We start from the raw sequence: 18,653 nt of genomic DNA, 5'->3' as shown, positions 1-18,653 counted from the left end.
CATTAGCTTGGACCCATGCTGATGGACTGGAATATAAAGCCTGAATTCTGTCTAACATAATGGGTCCTAATCCCAGTTGGATTAAGGTTTCTTGAAGGAACACCCAATTGACTCATTCAAATGCTTTTTCTGCATCTATGGATAAGAGACAAGTAGGTATACCTGATATTTTAACCCATTTTTTAAAAAGGGAAGTAGATTTCAGTATATTATCTTGGGTTTCCCGTCCAGTCACAAAACCGGCTTGATCTAAATGAATGATCTGGGGCAATGGGTCAATAATTGCCACAATTAGTATGATCCCAGCTAGGTTTAGGCAGAACAGTGATAAGTTCCTCATTGGTAAAGGGAGTATCAAGATTCTGACTATTAGCGTTTGATATGGTAGGTAAAGCAGTTTCTTTAATATATTTGCAGACCCTAGATCTAAAGCGGACTGGTCCACATCGGCATATACATTTTAAGCAATATAGGTCAGAGTAAAAATCCTTGGAAGAAGACACGATTTCTGAAGGATGGGATAACTGCCCTGATCTCGTAAGGATAGAGGGAATTGGTGTACCTGTCATTCTAGGGTGTAAAGCTCCTGCCAGTATATTCCCAGGTTTGTCACCTTGGTGGAAAAAAAAGTGGCGGGACTGATCTGGCAATCAGGGAAAATTCCTCTAACAAGGACCAAAATTGCGCCTGTTTTTGGGATAGGATTCTGTGTCTGGATTCTGTTTATGGGAAGATTCAAGAGAAGCAATATTCTTAAGCAGATCTACAATAGCTTTAGATTTAGGCTTTTATAATCTCGAGGCAAGTTGAATCAGATGGCCACGTACAACACATTTAAGTGCTTCTCATTGAATAGGGAGAGAAGCAGGGTCAGAGCAATGATCATTCAAGAAATCTTTAATGACGTTGGAGATCTCTGATACACACACCGCGTCAGACAAAATTTTATCATTAAGTCTCCAATTAAAGGAAGAACAGGGTACATCCGAAATCTCCAAAGACAGAAAAATTGGAGCATGCTCTGACCAGGAAAAGTTGCCAATATAAGTATCATGAGGTAACAGTAACACATGATGGGAGACCACAAACATATCCAATCTGTGGTAAGAATTATGTGAGGGAGAGAAATATGAGTGGTCTTCATCACTTGGGTGTGTGACTTGCCATTTATTCACCAGTGAATATTAAGTAAAAACTTTTTTAAACTGTGCAATTTTACCTCATACATAAAAACACATATACACACAATACTTTTGAACAACATATTAACAAAGTACAAGTACAAATTCCCTTTTTCTCTGTATAGGAAGCATTTGAAACATGAACAAGACCTGTGGTAAGACATTCATTTTTAACACATTAATCCTTCCTATCTATGAGAGGAGGAGTTGCTTCTATCTTTGAATATCCTTTCTAATGGCATAAGGGAACATGATTCGCCGAATACAACCCAGTCAGGGAGGTTGTGACCTCAGTAACTAAATATGTCAGGGCCTTTTTACGCCATGTAAAGAGAGAACTCTCCTTCAAAACCTGTGTTTCTCGACCCGGGACACTCACATTCAAATTTTCAGATATAGGTAAATTAATCTGAAAATTAGTGAGATAACCAAATTCCTTGAACTCAGTAGTTTAGGAATGGAGATAATGGGTTGTTGTATAAAGAATAGGATAATATCGGTGTATGCCACCATTTTATGTTCGGTCTGACCAATTTTAATCCCATGTACATTACAGTTTAAATGTAACATGTTCAGGAAGGGTTTCAATGACAAGGCAAAAAGCAGAGGGGACAAAGTACAACCCTGTCCAGTACCATTATAAAGCTGAAAAGGGGCCGACAGCATGCCATTGACACACACCTGAGCTGTTGGGCATGAATAAAGCACTCGATTAAACACTTTTTCAGCATCCGTAGATAAAAAGAGGGTGAACAGGCTGTGCTTGCGAACCTGATATATCAAAGAAGGACCCTCAATGAGTTATCTCTAGCTTCCCTACCGGGAATAAATCCTGTCTGATTAGGGTGGACCCAAAAAGGTACTATGGCCTAGACAAAACCTTTGCATAAAGTTTTAGGTCGACATTAAGTAAAGAGATAGGGCGGAAACTTGAACAGACAGTAGGGTCCTTACCAGACTTGGGTAACACAGAAATATGAGCCCTTAAAGTGTCTTCAAACAGAGAGACCCCTTCCGTAAGGGCATTATCATACTTGCAAAGGTGGGGAAGAAGTATATCCTGTTATTGCTTATATTATTTTAGGGAAAAGCTGTCAGGCCCTGGAGTTTTACCGGAAGGAGAGGAGCTAATGGCCTTACCCAGTTCACTCTCTGTAATATCACGTTCCAAAGCAAGGAGTTGCGCTCTCTCAAGATATTTATTTTTTCTTTTCGGGCAAGCAATTGCTTAGGGGATTCCTCATCACGTACTTTATAGAGATCTTGGTAAAAATCTCTAAAAACAGATGCCATTTTATGTGGAAGATGCTCCAGAGACCCCAATCTATTTATAATCTTAGGTCTTTATGAGGCCACTTTGATTTTTTTAAGCAAATTCGCTAACAATTTGCCCGGTTTGTTACCCCATTCATAACACGGCTTAGCAACCCGAGAGATGGCGTATTTAGCTTTGTCATCCAAAAGTTTTTTCATCATGTTCAGGCCACAGCCCCCCATAAGTTCGGGTAGGAGTTACTCCATAACAAAACTAAAATCGCCTCCCAGGATAATTGACCGGATTTAAAGCTCATAAGTTTATGCAATATATCCATACCTAAAGAGGTTGGATCTTGGTTCAGTAAGTATAGATTCGCCAAAGTATATGTCTTACCATATAAGGTTACATTCAAAAAACAGAAACCTTCCTTCTGGGTCTAAAAGTTGGTCTTGTATTTGGTGGGGTATCGATTTATGAAAACCGATGGAAACTCCCCTGGATTTAGAAACCTCATTAGTACTGTGAATCCAATAGAGGGAAATGGCGGTTACACATTTTTGGTCCAGGCGATTTCTTAGTCGTGCTAAATTCAGTGCTCTCCCTGTCCAGCTTCTGTGTTAACCCTTTATTGCCTAGTCTGGTGTTTCCCTGCCTGTTTGCTTGTGCTGTTCCAGTGTTCCTCTGTGTCTGCAGTTATCCCTGTGTCTCCCACGTTACCTGTGTCTCCTGTTGCTTCCTGTGTCTGCGGTGTCTATTTCCTGGATTCCTGTTCTTGACCCCTGGATTATCCCTGACCTTTCTTGCTCACTGCCTGCCTCGACCCTGACCTTTCTTGACACATCTCCTGCCTAGTGATTTGGTACTGTGCATCATCCTGCCCACCCTGGTGTACCAAAGGATCGAAACCTGGCAGTAACGAGCAGGGCATGGTCCTCACCACTAGAGGCTCTGGGGAAGACCTGGTTACCTCTTAGACTCTGTGCCTTGGTCCTTCTCAGGGCTCACACCACTCCTGTGCAAACCGTAGTACCCCCTAGAGGTCCCGTCTGCCCAAGCTATTGGTTACCTTACTTCAAAACAAGTTGTTCAAGCCTTCTGCTCAATTTCTGATAGTTTACATATTTATCACATTGTGATCTTTTTGCCAAGGCATCTGAAAAAGCCACCAATCCAGCTTTTAACAAGCTTCCACTACTCCAATACCTGTGCCTGAAAGAAATCCTCAAAAAACTCTCTTACACTCCTGCCTTCCAAAAATTCTGAATTAGGTTTCCATATATCCACTGAGCGAAGTATTTGAAGCATTCAGAGTTACAGATACCATAAAGTGGTCAGGGGATTTCATCGCATGAACCTCAGGGCCCTTGAAAGTGGAGTTCTCCTTTAAAAAATCCCATCCATCCTCTCCCTAGTCCCTCACTCTGTCATTTGGGTAATACTTAATGTGCGCACCCACCAGACCTGCCTATCTAACCATCTCTATAAAAAAAAAAAAGACTTACATCCCACCTTTCCTGTCTTTGGGCCTAATATTGGTGTTTAAATCACCTTGTTAAAGAGGCATTTCCTGTCCCATGACGCTCCATCAAGATGACCATACACCTCCCCATTTCTACTTCAAAAATCTGCTGAACTCTGCAACTCCACTGTGAGGCTCAGCTGCAAGGGACTGGAAGAGAGAGACAACTCCCTTTTTGCTTGATAAATATCGGCCAAAGAACTGAGCTGGGTCTCCTGCAAAAATAAATTGCAGCATTAAACTTACTAAGCAAAAATAAAGCCATGAGTGCTTACAGATTTGATGCTGGCGACATTAATGGTTGTCACTTTCAACGGAGCAGGCACTGCATTTAGGATGATTGGAGTAGCTGCTTTTTGACCTTACTTTCGCACAAAATACCTGATGAACTAAACTGCTTAAACCCCCTAGCGGTAATCTGGAATGTGACTCAGGATGGATTTTACCTGCAAATAGCGGTAAAACCGAGTCACGCTCTGGTCGCTTTTAACTAAAAAAACCCACTTACCTTGTTCCGTTGTCATCCCCTGTCATCCTGCTGGTCCCCACAGGTCCTGGGGACACGTCCTTCTTCCTCGATCTCCAGCTGCGAAGTGCAGAGACGATCCCCGGGGTTTCCCGGTGACGTTGTTGCATGCGTTGGTGTGGACGGAAGGATCGGGGGGATTTTCAAATCATTTTGTATTGGATTTAATAAAAAATAGCTGTATTGAGTCCAATACAAAGAAATATTCATATAATATATATATATATATATAAATTTATTATATATATTATATATGCTATTGTAAATTTAAATTACATGTTTAAATATTTTTTCTACTTTTTTAACAGATTTTTGTGTTTTGTTAATTAAAGTTTAATAATAAATGTATTCAATTTATTAAATATCGGTGAGGTATGCCTAAGAATTATAGCCTACAATGAAAAATAAATTTACATGCAAAAAATTGTACCCCTTTTTGCATGGAAATTTGGATGGAAGAAGAAACCCCCTGATTCCCCCATTGGTTTCACCTCCCCATTAAATTAATTTTTCTGTTCAAATCCCCACTTACCATCCTCACCCAAATTCTTGCTCCTACCCCTTTACCTACCCCCACCTGTCAATTCCCTATATCCTCCACCTCTTCATTTCCAGCCTTCTCTTTCAACATCTGCCCCACCTACCTACCCAACATAAGGGGTGGAGGTATTGGTTTTCTAAAATCTTCCTCACACTCTTGCATCTCAGATGCAACTGAAACAGACACATAGGTCCTGATTTATTAAATCTCTTCAAGGCTGGAGAGGGTACACGTTCATTAGTGAAGCTGGGTGACACAGCAAATCTGGAATTAATCCAGCCCTGGACTAATAAATAGCAAATGACTTAAGAAATCCATTCCAGTATTGCTGAATCACCCAGCTTCTCAGATGAAAGTGTATCTTCTCCAGTCTTGGAGAGATTTATTAAATCGGGCCCAGAAGGAGAGGCAGAAACAGAACAGGGCACATCAACAGACACTGAACTGGGAACAATCTCATTCACACTCTCTTCAGATTCCTGGGCCTCATTCACTGTGACACTTATACCCTCTTCAATGTCCATATGCATCAAATCATGCACTACCTCGAGGGGTTGGTTATGCAGAGCCTCTAGAAAGTTAGCATAACATTTTTTTTCCTGGCTACAGAGTTTGCATCGCTTGATAGTAAAATCCTTTGCGAGATGTTCTAGCCCCTGGCATAAAGAACACTTCCTCACTACACATGATGCTGAAAACTGTCCCCTTTCTCCACACTTGTGGCACAGCCTAGGCTGTCCTGGGTAAAAGGCCACAATGCAATCATGCCTTATGAATGTGGAGGAGGGTACATGCTGCACCTCTCAGACTCACATTCGCCTTTTACACTCCTGTCCAGATGCCAAACTCATCATGCACTTTCCTTAATGGGGTCACACTCTCTCTATACAATCCCAACTACACCGACAAGTCAATTTAGGGGATTGAATAATTCCTAACCTGAATGATTATTGGCTTCATTAAATTTTGTCTGTGGTCACCATGTAGGGCCCGGCCATCCCAGTTTGAATCGCCTTTATAAAATGCTTCATTTTGCTCACAAAATGCATCAGGCCTTGTGGCCTAACAAAAGACAAATCATATTTCCTGCTGGATACTGGGGGTATGAATGCAAATATGTCTAATGCAACAAAATTTATTTTGAAAATCAAACTAATGACTAAAGCAGAGTTTCTGCTTGTGGGGTCCTTCATGAAATGCAATACCACAATTGCAGCAAAAGAATTTGCAGGTTTTTCAGGAGCTGGCTGAATATTATCTGCTGTGAATGGCATTGCCCCTAGCAACAGGGTTTCCAGTCACAACTGCATGATAAAATATATGCTAAGCATGTCCAATGGGTCCACATCAGTAGAGTATCCAGCATGTTTCTTATGAGCAGCTTTCACTGGCTTTGCCACTTACGCAGATGTTTCGGCTTCAGCCACCAGACCTTGCAGTCTTAGTGGTAAGACTACTGATCCAGGTGCTCAGGCATCCAAGCCCTACCATCAAGCTCCCAGCACTTGAAAGCTCACAAACTACTCCCTCCTTGGTGTCACCATCAGGCAGACTCTGCACATGTGTGTTGATGGGGGACTCAGCAGACCAGGGCTGAAAGTGGGCCATGACTGCAGTTGTTAGCCCGAAGCTGAGCACACTGTCATCTGCTGCATCTAATTCATCAGCCTAAAATACAAAGTGGTCAGTTTAAAAGCAGATCCTTTACTCCTGGTGGAAGGACAGGCTTCCTCCTGGATCCATCTTGTCCTGAGCCGGGTTTTCCTCAAATTCCTCCAGGTCACTGGCTGTGTTTGTCTGCCCTTGCTTCACTTGGGAGCGCCCTTCATTAACAAACTTCTCTCTAAAGGCACCACTTCTATGTTTGAAACCTCCTAATAAAGTTTTGAGCAAGTTGTAGTAATTCATCTTTAAAAAGCTTTTTTTGCTGCTGTGAGCACGATTGCAGGCTTCTCTACTCTCATCAAACAAAATTTGCACATCTTCAAGTCTTCTCGCCTCAACCTTTATCCAGGAAAGTCTGTCCACCACCTGGCTAATAATTTCCACCATGGTCTCCCTCATGAGTTGGGAGAAATCCTTAATGAGGAAGAATCTCCTCCAGATTTCCCAGCAGGCAATTTAGATCCCAGGTCTTCCCCAGGACTGGACATGTTTCCTGGCCTGCAGAGGAGTGTTGGAGCTCAGAGACACCTGCATCCAGCACACAGAGAGTTGGCCATACCCACCAAAGAGATTATAAACTCTTCTCGGCAGGCCCCTCTCCTCTTCCTTTGTCATTTTTTGTATGTCCAAAGCCAAAGATATACTCCAGCCCTGTAGAATGTAGTGTGGGTCTTTACTGTCAAACAGCGCCCTAGAGAAATTAGGCTACGTACATACGCTAAATTTTTGTTATTGGAAACAATCTTTCACAATTTTTCACAAGTTTTCAATGACAAAACACTGAAAGATCAATGAACAAGCGCTGTACATCTCTTGGGGTCACATGCTGTGAGGGTGTAAACATTGGTGGGTATATTTTGTAACAAACGGTGAGTTACCCCTCTTTAGAAATCGCTTATTTGCCAAACCGGCAAGATGCCAACATCCCTATTTCATCCCTATTTCACTTAGAACCAAACAGTATAAAACACAATGGGGCAGCACACATAGAACAACAAATATATAAAATAAAATCATTTTAAAATCATCAGATATTTAAAAGAAAGACAAAGTACAATCTAAAAATTCTGTCTCCTAAAGTGTAATTTCAGCATACAAATTTGTCTGAACAAAATTGGTTACACGAAATTGTATAACATGTGATAGCCAATAGCTAGAGTTCAATAGCAGTCTTGTTAATTCATCATTTTGGTGGTATGTTTTCTTACTTATATTTCCATAAAGATGTTTTTTTGTGATTGTGCAATATATTGTATTGAATATTTAAAATAATAATTGTTCATTTTGTCTTTTGTTTAAGTACTTTTATTGTATTCCTCCTATATGTATACAATTTTTCCCTGAAGAAGCAAATTTAATCTGTGAAACGCATCGTAATTAACAGCTGCTTTGCAATTTTCTGAACTGCAAGAGAATAATATTCTCCTTATCCAGTTGCTATACTGCTTCAACAACAAGCCATGTATGCATAAGACTTTAACTCTATTCTCACCCAGCTGTTCTTTTTGAGCACCCCGGATTCTTTCTAGTGAAAACAATGGGCTACCATTTGCTCTAAGTGATTTTCTACACATCCCCCGATGAAGCCGAATGGCAAAATGCTATGAAATGTTAATGCTCATCTTTATATTAGGGATACTATTGTATAGCTAAGTAATAAATTTTCTCTTACTGATCAAGGGGAAAGACCGAGCAAAGCACTGTATAACCAATCTCATGTACACTAGAATTTTATATGATCATTTTTAACAATATAACATTTGTTGCTGCACAAAAACCCTACCTTTCCACACTACACTCCTTGATAATTACCTGGCAGTATGTAAATACCACTTAAATAATATTTTTCACTCAAGAATTTCTACCAATATGTATCTAAATTGCAATATATACTTTTATGACAAATTATTAAGCTTCATTACATTAAATTTTCATTAGATCATTATACGTTTATCTAAACCAATCATTCATATTCTTCATGATCAATGGAATACACGCACCACATAGGATATTGTTAATGTATATTTTATTTAAATACATGAACCTTTGATTGTACAGCATCATATTATATATATGCTATTTATATTTGTGATTTTAAACCATGTTATATTGTATTATACTGTAATGTACTATGGGTAACTTTTCTCTATATATTCAAATATTAAGAACCTGTGTCTAATACACCCCTGAGAAAGCCGCTAGGAGAAACGCATCGGGTTACATTTAAGACATTTAATGACCAATTTTTTTCACCTTCATAGCGATTATCTGACTAGCTGCACTATTTCAACTACATGTTGCTAATGGATGTTGAGATATCGAAATGTTTCAATACAAGATGATGTAACTGTGCCTTTGTTTACATTCATGTATTTTTATTTGAATAAAATACAATTCAAAGTGTTTAGCCATACATTCTCTCTCTTTCTCTCTCTTCTTTACCAGTACAGTGAATAATTCTTTAGGTCTTATCCCTTAGGTTTCTTCTTTAGGGAACAGTCTAGGGCTCCCTGTTTTCCTGTGCCCTACAGCCATGTCCTGTACTTAACATTTGATTACTGCCAGTCTACCCTCCTTGACATGACTATGGACGTATAAATACTGGCTAATAATAATAATACTAATAATGGTGAATAATACCAAGGCACTTTATTACAGTATTATGGTAATTGGGTACATTTTTTATTTAAATATAATGTAGAAGTGTTAGTAGTTTTGTTTGTCTGAACTAAACTACAGTTCGTTAGTAACATTTTTCAAATGCCCTGGAATTCCACAGTAATCCTCAAGTTCTCAAAACACAAGCCTGCTGTGATTAGGATAGTAATCTGACTAGTATAAATAGAATTTATTGTCTTTCTTATTTAGAAGGAAAACTCTGTAAGAAGTATTTTCCAAGAAAAGGTGGCAGCCTTTGCTTCAGTTTTCTTTTTAACTTCAGAATGCTGTGCTAGCCATGGCTCCAGGGGCAAAAATTCGAGGCAGACTCTCCAAAGTTTCTTCTAGGTGTCGGCATGCAATCTTACCATCTTCTCCTATAATTAAAAGAAAACAAAAACACAAAAAATTGAAAACAAAAGCATACAATTCTTTACGACTAAGTAACTTTACATTTTTTAGTTTAGCCTCATCCTAGTGGCTTCTGTCCCTTCTGGAGCATATGCAGTAAAGCTCTTCACTTTGTGAAACATCATTTGATCAAACAAGACACAATGTATAGTGTAAAGCTACATATTTCATTTACTACACAACAACCTGTTATGATCAGGTTAATTTTGTGTGGTGTTCATCCATCTTGCCTTTAGATGTCACTGTTCTGGTTGTTTACTCCTTAAGACAATCTATATGGCTGTTGTTGCTGGTTCCTGCCCTGCTCTGCTCTGAAGATACTACAGACACTGCTCATGTATGTATTTGGTGAATCCTGTAAAAATACCTGGCTTTTCTTCCACACCCGGGTAAGAATTACATACTTGCTGCTAATCAGAAGTCCTTACCTTATGCTAGAAAACGTGCTTAGCTTATTCACTGCCTGGGAGCAGAAGGACAGTGTATGTTCTACACCAGAGGTAGGCAAACTCTGGCCTTTAGGCCGGATATGGCCTAGCCAGTATTCCAGTCTGGCCTAATGCCCCCTTAGCTATTTATTGTTGGATCCAGCCTAATTGAATTGTCGCATTATTGCGAGTTCCCGCAATACTATGGAATTCCCGCACAGTAACCCCAATTACCATGCCTAAAGAGCAGAAGCAATGTGCAGCTACCAGACTCCCAGAAGGTTGACCTCGAACGTCGTGTCTTCAACCCTGAATGGAACAGGATTCAACCCTTGCAAAGGCTATTACAATTTCAAGTCACAGTGAAACTGCTGTGGCAGAGACAAAAATCATCAGCCAGGCGACTACTGTTGGTGGAATATCTCACTATTTGATTCGACAGCTATTCGATCGAATAGGAGGATATTGTTCGGGTGATTGAACTTTGAACTGGAACACCATTAAAGTCAATAGGGGAAAAATTTTTTCAGGACTGTGTAGAACTGCAACTGATTTGTGTACAGAACTGCTGTGCAGCCGTGGAAATCATCCTGTCAGTGTCATGGGGCGTGGAGTCACGTACAGTTCCGCTAGGGCTGGAAGAGCAACCAGAGGAGTGAAGCTGCTCTTGCAGCCCTTGCGTAACTATAGTATGTGTTCTTGGATAAAGATTCTCCATCCAAGAACACAGGAGTCCCATCAGATCCCCAGGCACTAGAGGCTAAATGGGGACAAGTCTCCCTAGTCATTCACCTCTAGGGCTCTGTGATTGGCTGGGGTAAAGAAAATCATGATGACGCTTGAGCTGTCATCAGAGTTTAACTTTCCTCAGCTAATCACAGAGCACTAAAGGTGATGAATGGGGAGACTTGTCCTCATTTAACTTCTAGTGCCTAGGGAACCCACTTCGACAGGAGGATTCCCACGGCTGTGCAGCTGTGGGAATCATCCTGTCATTGTGGGATAACCTGTAAAAAAATAAAAGTTAGTTACACAAATCACACACATTCAATAATTTACTTTAACATTAGAGCCTCTTTTTTTATTAAATTTTTTTTCACAGAATTTTGAACACCAACATCAAGTCCAATCCCATGTTTTTTGAGTTGTGTCTATCCGAATCCGAACAGCAACATTCGGGTCGAACACAAATTTGAACACCAACACTACTGTACAGGCTGTGAATTCAGAATCTACTTCTCCTGAAACATACACTCAGGCTCAATACAAGGATGTGACAAGTAATATGTCTGAACTGCAGCGCAGAGCTGTACATACACAAAACAAAAAGTTCATCAGGTGTGGTTCTGCACAGAACATGGCTAATTATGTTTCATGCCTTGCAAAGAGGCACAATGCTGCAAATTTAAGAAAATCGGACACTTTGCAAACATCTGCTGTAATTTTACTGCTAGACAGGTTCAGGAAGTTGCTTCTCCAAAAGGTTACTGTCTTAGGTGTGGATAAAAGTGATGTTTTCAGTCCGTATAAACGTTTATGCACTGTTAGTATTGCTTTTACTAATCAAAACCATTCTATTACCCTGATGCTTGATACAGGTTCTGCTGTTTCTATGCTACCTAAGGATATCTACTTCCGGTACTTTGCAAATACATCATACTGTGCCTACTTTGAAGCTGGTGAGTTATCTAAGAGACCCTATTCCTGTGCTTGGTTGCCTGTCAGTAACTGTTACATTTCAATCAACTAGTGTGCAAGCTGAATTCTTCATTGTAAAGAAAGGCTCAGCTATACTGGGCAGAGTTCTTTTCACTGCATTTAATCTACAATTAGTATGGATGGCCCTATCACAACAGCTTCATATTCTAACCAGCAACCAGTGTCCAGTGTTTCATCACTTACTGACAATGCATTGGGCTGTGCAAAGAACTTTGTACACAAGAACAAAAAAAATACTAGAGCAAGACGTGACTGAGAAAATTGATGCATCGGAATAGGTTTCTCCAATTGTGATGACTATGAAGAAAACAGGAGGTATAAGACTGTGTATTGACCTTCGTAAACCAAATAAAGCTGTTATTATTGATAGTCACCCCTTGTCACATTTTGAGAAAGTGTTTTCAGAACTCAGAGGAGCTAACTTCTTTTCTACTTTGGATCTTCAATGCGCATATCATCAAGTTTTGCTGGATGAGCAAAGTAGAGATATCACTGCATTTATTACTCATGAAGGTTTGTTCCGTTTCGAAAGTGTACCTTACGGCCTAGCTTCTGCACCTAGTTGTTTTCAAAGACTGATGTCTTTAATTCTCAGTAATGTACCTGGTGTACAGTGTTATCTGGATGACATTGTTGTAAATGGCCAAACTCTGGATCTTCATCTTCAAAGTACTTTCACATTGTTTTTGAATTGTTTTGAACGTTGTTTGCATTGAATCTTCAGGAATGAATCTTCAGGAATGAAACTGAATACTTTTAAATGCTGTAGGCTCAGGGCGGTGGGTGGGTTGTGTCTCTGATTCTGCGATGGGAGAGTGGGCGGGTTCTGGCATCATGACGCCACTCAGGGGAAGTTTCTTCCCCTTTAAGTGACACACGGCTCCCTGCGCATGCGTGGTCTGGAGGCGGTAAATTTAGTGGGTCAGAAAAGGTTGGTGACCACTGATCTAGTTGACCAATTCTCAGACCCTTGGTAACAGAACACCCTTCTTAGCTGAAGGACACCATAGAATTACTCACCACCAATGATCTGAAAGTCTCTGTTAATACCAATACTTATTTCCATTATTATTGAAACACTTTATAGCAGCATACCCCATGATAAAGGTGTCCAGTCATTCTTTGAAGCTCTCAATGAATATGCTCATTTATTAATAACACAAGTGGAATTCATTATTTCTCTGTTACAATTTATCCTGACACGCAATTACCTTACCTTTGACAATCAGATGTACTTACAAACACAGGGTGTCACAATGAGGACTAAATGTGCCCCCTCTTATGCAAATATTTATTTGGATAGATGGGAAAAAATAACTTTTTCTGAACCCTACCCTATTTGAATACCAAAAATGTATATTTTTGTGGTATATTTTTGTGGATGTCCTAACTCTTTGGACTGGTTCAATCACTTTCCTAAAGGACTTTTTTTCAACTGCTTCAAACCAATTACTTTATTCTGAAGTTTACTATGAAGTTAGACACCAATACCATTCTCTTTCTCAAGTTAAGCCTATGTATACACCCAGAACTAACCATCTCCTGTACACTTTTTGAAAAGAAACAGCAGGCAATACCATCCTCCATGCGAGAAGTTTCCATCCTCAATCACTCATACATAGCATACCATATAGCCAGTATTTAGGGCTCTACAAGAAAGTCTCTTACAGAGAGGTTATTCAAAGAAACTTTTAAAAAGAAGCTATCTACGTGTCAAACAGATAGACAGACATCAGCTTCTTTCTTATTCTCCAAAGAATTTGCAAGAGAATACCATGCGAATCCTTACACAATATATTGACCACCAAAAAATATTTCGATAGATACTCCTAAAACATTGGAATATTTTACGCTTAGACCCCGCAATTAAGATATTCATTAATGATACTCCTGGCATTGTCCACAAAAAAGCTCCATCGTCATCGACAAATTAGTTAGAAGTCATTTATGCCCAGAAACAACTCCAAGATATTCCACCAGAGGAACATACCACATAACATGCCACTGCCCACAATGTCTTTGTATACAAGAAGCTGAATGTACTGTGTTACCCAATAGAAAGATTCATCTTCCTAAACATTTTATTAACATGTGAAACAACATTCATTTACATGAATAATTGCAATGTGGAGCATTCCATATTGGCAAGACAAAAATAATGCTATGAAAAATATTATATAAGTATGTGCACTCAATTACCCACGGTGGGGTTATGACCCCTATTGGCTATCATGTGGGTACGAGACAGAACTATGACATGAATGCTATTCGATTTTTGGCCTTAGAACATTGGTGAAAAATTTACATTTATTTATTCATCATATAGATATGTATATGTATATGCCTCTTTTTGGACATATGTTTTACCCGTATGCTTCCCCATATGCTGTTACCACCATAATCGGATAATTGAGATATTCTGCTATGTATACTAAAATTTGACCCTGTATTTTTGGAATCATTGAGGTATCTATTTATGTATAATGTTATGTATATCACAACCTTTTAACAACACTTAATTGGCTCCTTCTCCTTTTACCCCCTATAACCCATTTATTTAAAATATCTTATTCATTTTAATAACAACATCTATGATATTTGTTAATTTAGCCTTTTCTATCAATAACTAGTGATCACATAACTATTTGGATCAACGCTTCTCCTATACCTCAATACTCCTTCACTGGCTCAAACACTACATGCAAGTACTCATTTTTCTTTTATACAGAATATTCTTTTCTACCCATCTTTAGCACATAAATTTAGTGTTTTGGTAAATGCCCTTTAAGACATTCCCACTTAGGTAATACATTGTTTCTTTTCACAACTGTAGCAGAATAACATTTTTGATTATATACAAACAGAAAATCAAAGAACACTTCACTAATAAACATTAACTTAACAAAACCTTATTTCTAAACCCATGAGAAACATTTATGTATATTATGTTCACATGCTGTGTATCTATCATTACTGATTCTTGACATTTTTACTTATGATTTCCAATCAGTAACTCTATGTCCAGGCATGACATTCTAAGCATACATATGTGGGAAGGGATGCTCCTATATTTATATCCTAAATGTACTTTACTGTTTTGAAACTGTTGCCTCGATGGATGTAATGTGTACTAATACTAATCATGCTGGTACTTCTACCATAGATTACTAAGATGTATTAGTAATTGTTTTATGTAATCCATGTGATCATTATTTTTTTCTTTACTTTTGGCCACACATAAAACCCCTTCTGCCTCTTTCTTCCCTTTTATGAGACTACTAAACTAAAAAATTAACTCCACTGTCTCTCTCAAAACTCTTTCAATATTCAGTATGCTCCTGTCTCTTTTCATGCCAATCACAAGCTCCTTGATTTTCTTTCACTCCAAGTTCTGCTAATTTCTCTTTCCCTGTCTCCCTCTTTCTCTGTAGCTTATAACCACACGACTAAAAACTACAAAGCTCTAGCTGTAGGGACACTGATATTTATTTGACCAGTTATTCATTAATTCATCATAAATGAGTGTTTTGCAGAGCCTGAGAAGAAAAAAAATTTTTTTTAGATTTGACATAGAGGTGGTTAAAAACTCTATGGGCAGGGGATGGAGCTTGGAGAAAAACAGATTAATAATGCTTAGAGAAGGCAAGGAAACATCTCGCTGAGAAATGAAGAGAGAAACTCAAGGTACTTGGAGACAAAATGAGAGTAAAAGGAAAATGCATTACCGTAAATTTCCTTTCCTAATAAACACATGATGAGTTAATCGCTTTCTACTCCCACTCTTAGCACCACACAGCTAGCGTTCAATAACTAGTCCCCCTCAAAGCTGACATGGAGCTTATCAGGAATAGAAAATTATGGTAATAAATTTTCCTGACAACTCCATGTCAGCACATAAAGGGAGGGAAGTTCAAAAATAATTAAAGCTCACAAGGGAACCAGTAGACAGACCTTTTATGACCAAAACTAACAGCAGTTAAGGTTGCCAGTTCTATGCAATAATGACAATGTGTGAGCAGAAGCCTAGGTTGCCGCCTTACAGTAGGTGTTGAATGACACTTCAATAACCTCTGCTCAGGAAGAGGGCATGCTATGGATTTCTAACAGTTTGTCCAATTAACTATGCAGATGGTTCAGACAATCCAGGAGGCACCAAGGCCTTTATATTCTTTAGTAGCCCCAAGTGAAAAAGGAGATGTTCTGAATGACATATACAGTAGGTGCCAAGGTATTCAGGAATTCTTGGAGAGTACTGGGTACTGGGATGCTGTGCTCTCCACATTCTTGTAATAAATGGTCTGTTGACAGTTCAGGCTCTAGAAAGGCTATGGAAAAATGCAGTCATACAACATTCTGTCTCTTCATGTCTCCCAGACATCAAGACAGAGTATCTGTATCTTTAATTCAAGTGATCAAAGATGAGCTAAAGGATCTCCAGACAACATATTACAGCACCAGCACACAAAAGCACAGACTGGATAAGCAGATAATAATTAAGGAACCCATCAGACAAATGAAGAATATGCATGGACCCTAAACCCCTGAAAAAAGCCCTTAAAAAGAACCATTACCCCATATGGGCCTATAGACAACATGTCTTACAAAGAAACCACTATCAAATCCACCAAAACAACTCACATTTGGCTGGTAAAACAAGGGGATTGTTAATCAAGTGGAGTTAGAAAAAAAGGACTCTGATATTGTGCATTTGGAAGTTTGACTGTTGGGTTGTGTTTGATTGATTGTCCGTTTTTGTTTTAAATAGCTTTTTTTTCCTTGCTGACCTCTAAGGGGGAGCGGTCAAGGCTTCACAGGTGATTTAAGTTTCTGGTAGACTCACCTTGAGCTTGCTCACACTTGGCTGGTGAATTAAATGGATTGTTAATCAAGTGGACTTAGAAAAAACAGGAGTTTGAAAACAAAAGGAATAAAATCCTTGTAACCACAAACTGTAGATAAACTTTTATAACTCCTTGTAAACCAACATTGTAACTGGGAGAATGAGAGAATGAGTGGTAGCAAGGTGGACGGTTTGGTTCAGTGCACAGTCTGCCACATGTATGCACAAAAAGAGCAACAGCTCCCGGGTTAATACCACTGTGACAAATGTGAGCAAGTCGCCTTTCTGGTATCTCACATTGGAGAGCTGGAGAAACGCATTGAAACACTGAAATCACTGGATCACCTTGAGAGGGGTCTCCTGCTCACTGAACAGGTAGATAATGGCTTACATGTGGAGGGTGGAGAGGTTATTTAGGGTGAACATATAGGGAGTTGGGTTAATGTAACTAGAGGGAGTGGTAGTGGCTCCCAGAAAAGGAAGGCCAGCCCTGTGTTCGAGCACCCCAATTTGTTTGCAAAGTTATGTGAAAATGTGCAGGTGGCAGACCCAGTGGGGGCAACTCTAGATGTTATTGCTACCCCTAACAGCGGGGAGAGCAGCACATCTAGTAGTGGTGGGGAGGGAAAAGCAGGAAGGAAAAGACAATTGGTAGTTATAGAGGATTTTATGATCAAGAGGACGGATAGAATAGTTTGTCACCCAGGTCGATTCTACCAAATAGTTTGCTGTCTCCCTGGGGCCAGGATTCGGCATGTGGTGGACCAAGTGGACAAGTTACTGGGAGGGGCTGGACAGGACCCAGCTGTTTTTGTCCACGTTGTAACCAATGACAATATAGATGGAAGATGGGGGTTCCTTAAAAATCAGTTTAGGGAACTAGGTTTCAAGTTGAAGAAAAGGACCTCCAAGAAAGGTTAGTCAGGGGTTAGACAGTAGTGGAGGGTGGATTGGGGATAGTTGGGGGGGAGGGTTATGGATAATTGTAGGGAGCTTCCCATGTTACAAACAAACATTGGATTGTGCAGTACTAGTTGTACTGAAAAACAAAATGATTTGGAAAACAATGATGGTAAATGCAGAAATGGTTTAACCTCCCTAGCGGTAACCCCGAGTGTGACTCGGAGTAGAAAAAAGTAAAAGCAGTACATTGTTTTCAAGAACATTTATTTTACCAGTATATATAATAGTATGACTATAATATTCTTTTTTTTTTAAATTTCAAAAAATGTAAACAAAAAAATATATATTTTTTAATTTATTCAATTTCATATTTTTACATGATTTTGTGTTTCAAACTTTATTATACTCATACTATTATATTATACTGTAAAATAAATTTTCATGAAAAACAATGTACCGCTTTTAGACATAAAATCGGAAAGAAATGTACCGCTACGGAGGTTAAGGAGCCTGTTTACCAATGCTAGAAGTCTAGCAAACAAGATAGGGGAGTTGGAAGCCTTAATAAGTGAGGAGAATTATGACTTAGCTGGCATTGCTGAATCCTGGCTTTGTTCTTCGCATGACTGGACTGTCAATATTCCTAGGAGTCAAACAAAAGGGTGGTGGTGTCTGTCTGTATGTGAGAAGTGATCTGAAAGCGAATGTGAAAGAGGAAATTGCGGATGGAACAAGCAATGAGGTTGAGGCATTATGGGTGGAGTTGAATGTGTGGTTGAATAACATACAATTTATTATTGGAGTCTGCTATAGGCTCCCCAGTGCTAAGAAAGAAATAGAGTATTAATTACTAGCACTGATAGAAAAAGCAGAAAAAAGTAAAGTGTTTTAATCATGGGAGATTTCAACTACCCTGACATTGACTGGAGTAATGGCACTACAGCAAAAGGGAGGAAATTTATGAATGTAATACAAGATATTTTTATGGTACAGTTTATAGAAGC

The 18,653-nt window shown here is 39.2% G+C and overlaps 1 protein-coding gene across 5 annotated transcripts in view; it reads right to left on the bottom strand.

Annotated features, from left to right (window-relative positions):
* Positions 1-8,699: 8,699 nt before the first annotated feature.
* The window catches only part of RIPOR1 (RHO family interacting cell polarization regulator 1), a 299,897-nt gene continuing 289,943 nt past the window's right edge, over positions 8,700-18,653 (bottom strand). For all 5 annotated transcript variants that reach the window (XM_072422972.1, XM_072422976.1, XM_072422973.1 and 2 more), the window contains one exon: positions 8,700-9,725. In XM_072422972.1, coding sequence (XP_072279073.1) covers positions 9,628-9,725 — 98 coding nt within the window. In that variant the 3' untranslated portion in view covers positions 8,700-9,627. The remainder of the gene's footprint in view (positions 9,726-18,653) is intronic.

This window comes from Pyxicephalus adspersus, chromosome 9 (assembly GCF_032062135.1).
Source record: "Pyxicephalus adspersus chromosome 9, UCB_Pads_2.0, whole genome shotgun sequence".
NCBI classification, from domain to species: Eukaryota; Metazoa; Chordata; class Amphibia; order Anura; family Pyxicephalidae; genus Pyxicephalus; species Pyxicephalus adspersus.
The sequence above is the reverse complement of the archived record's forward strand: the minus strand, read 5'-3'. Positions and strand labels throughout refer to the sequence as shown.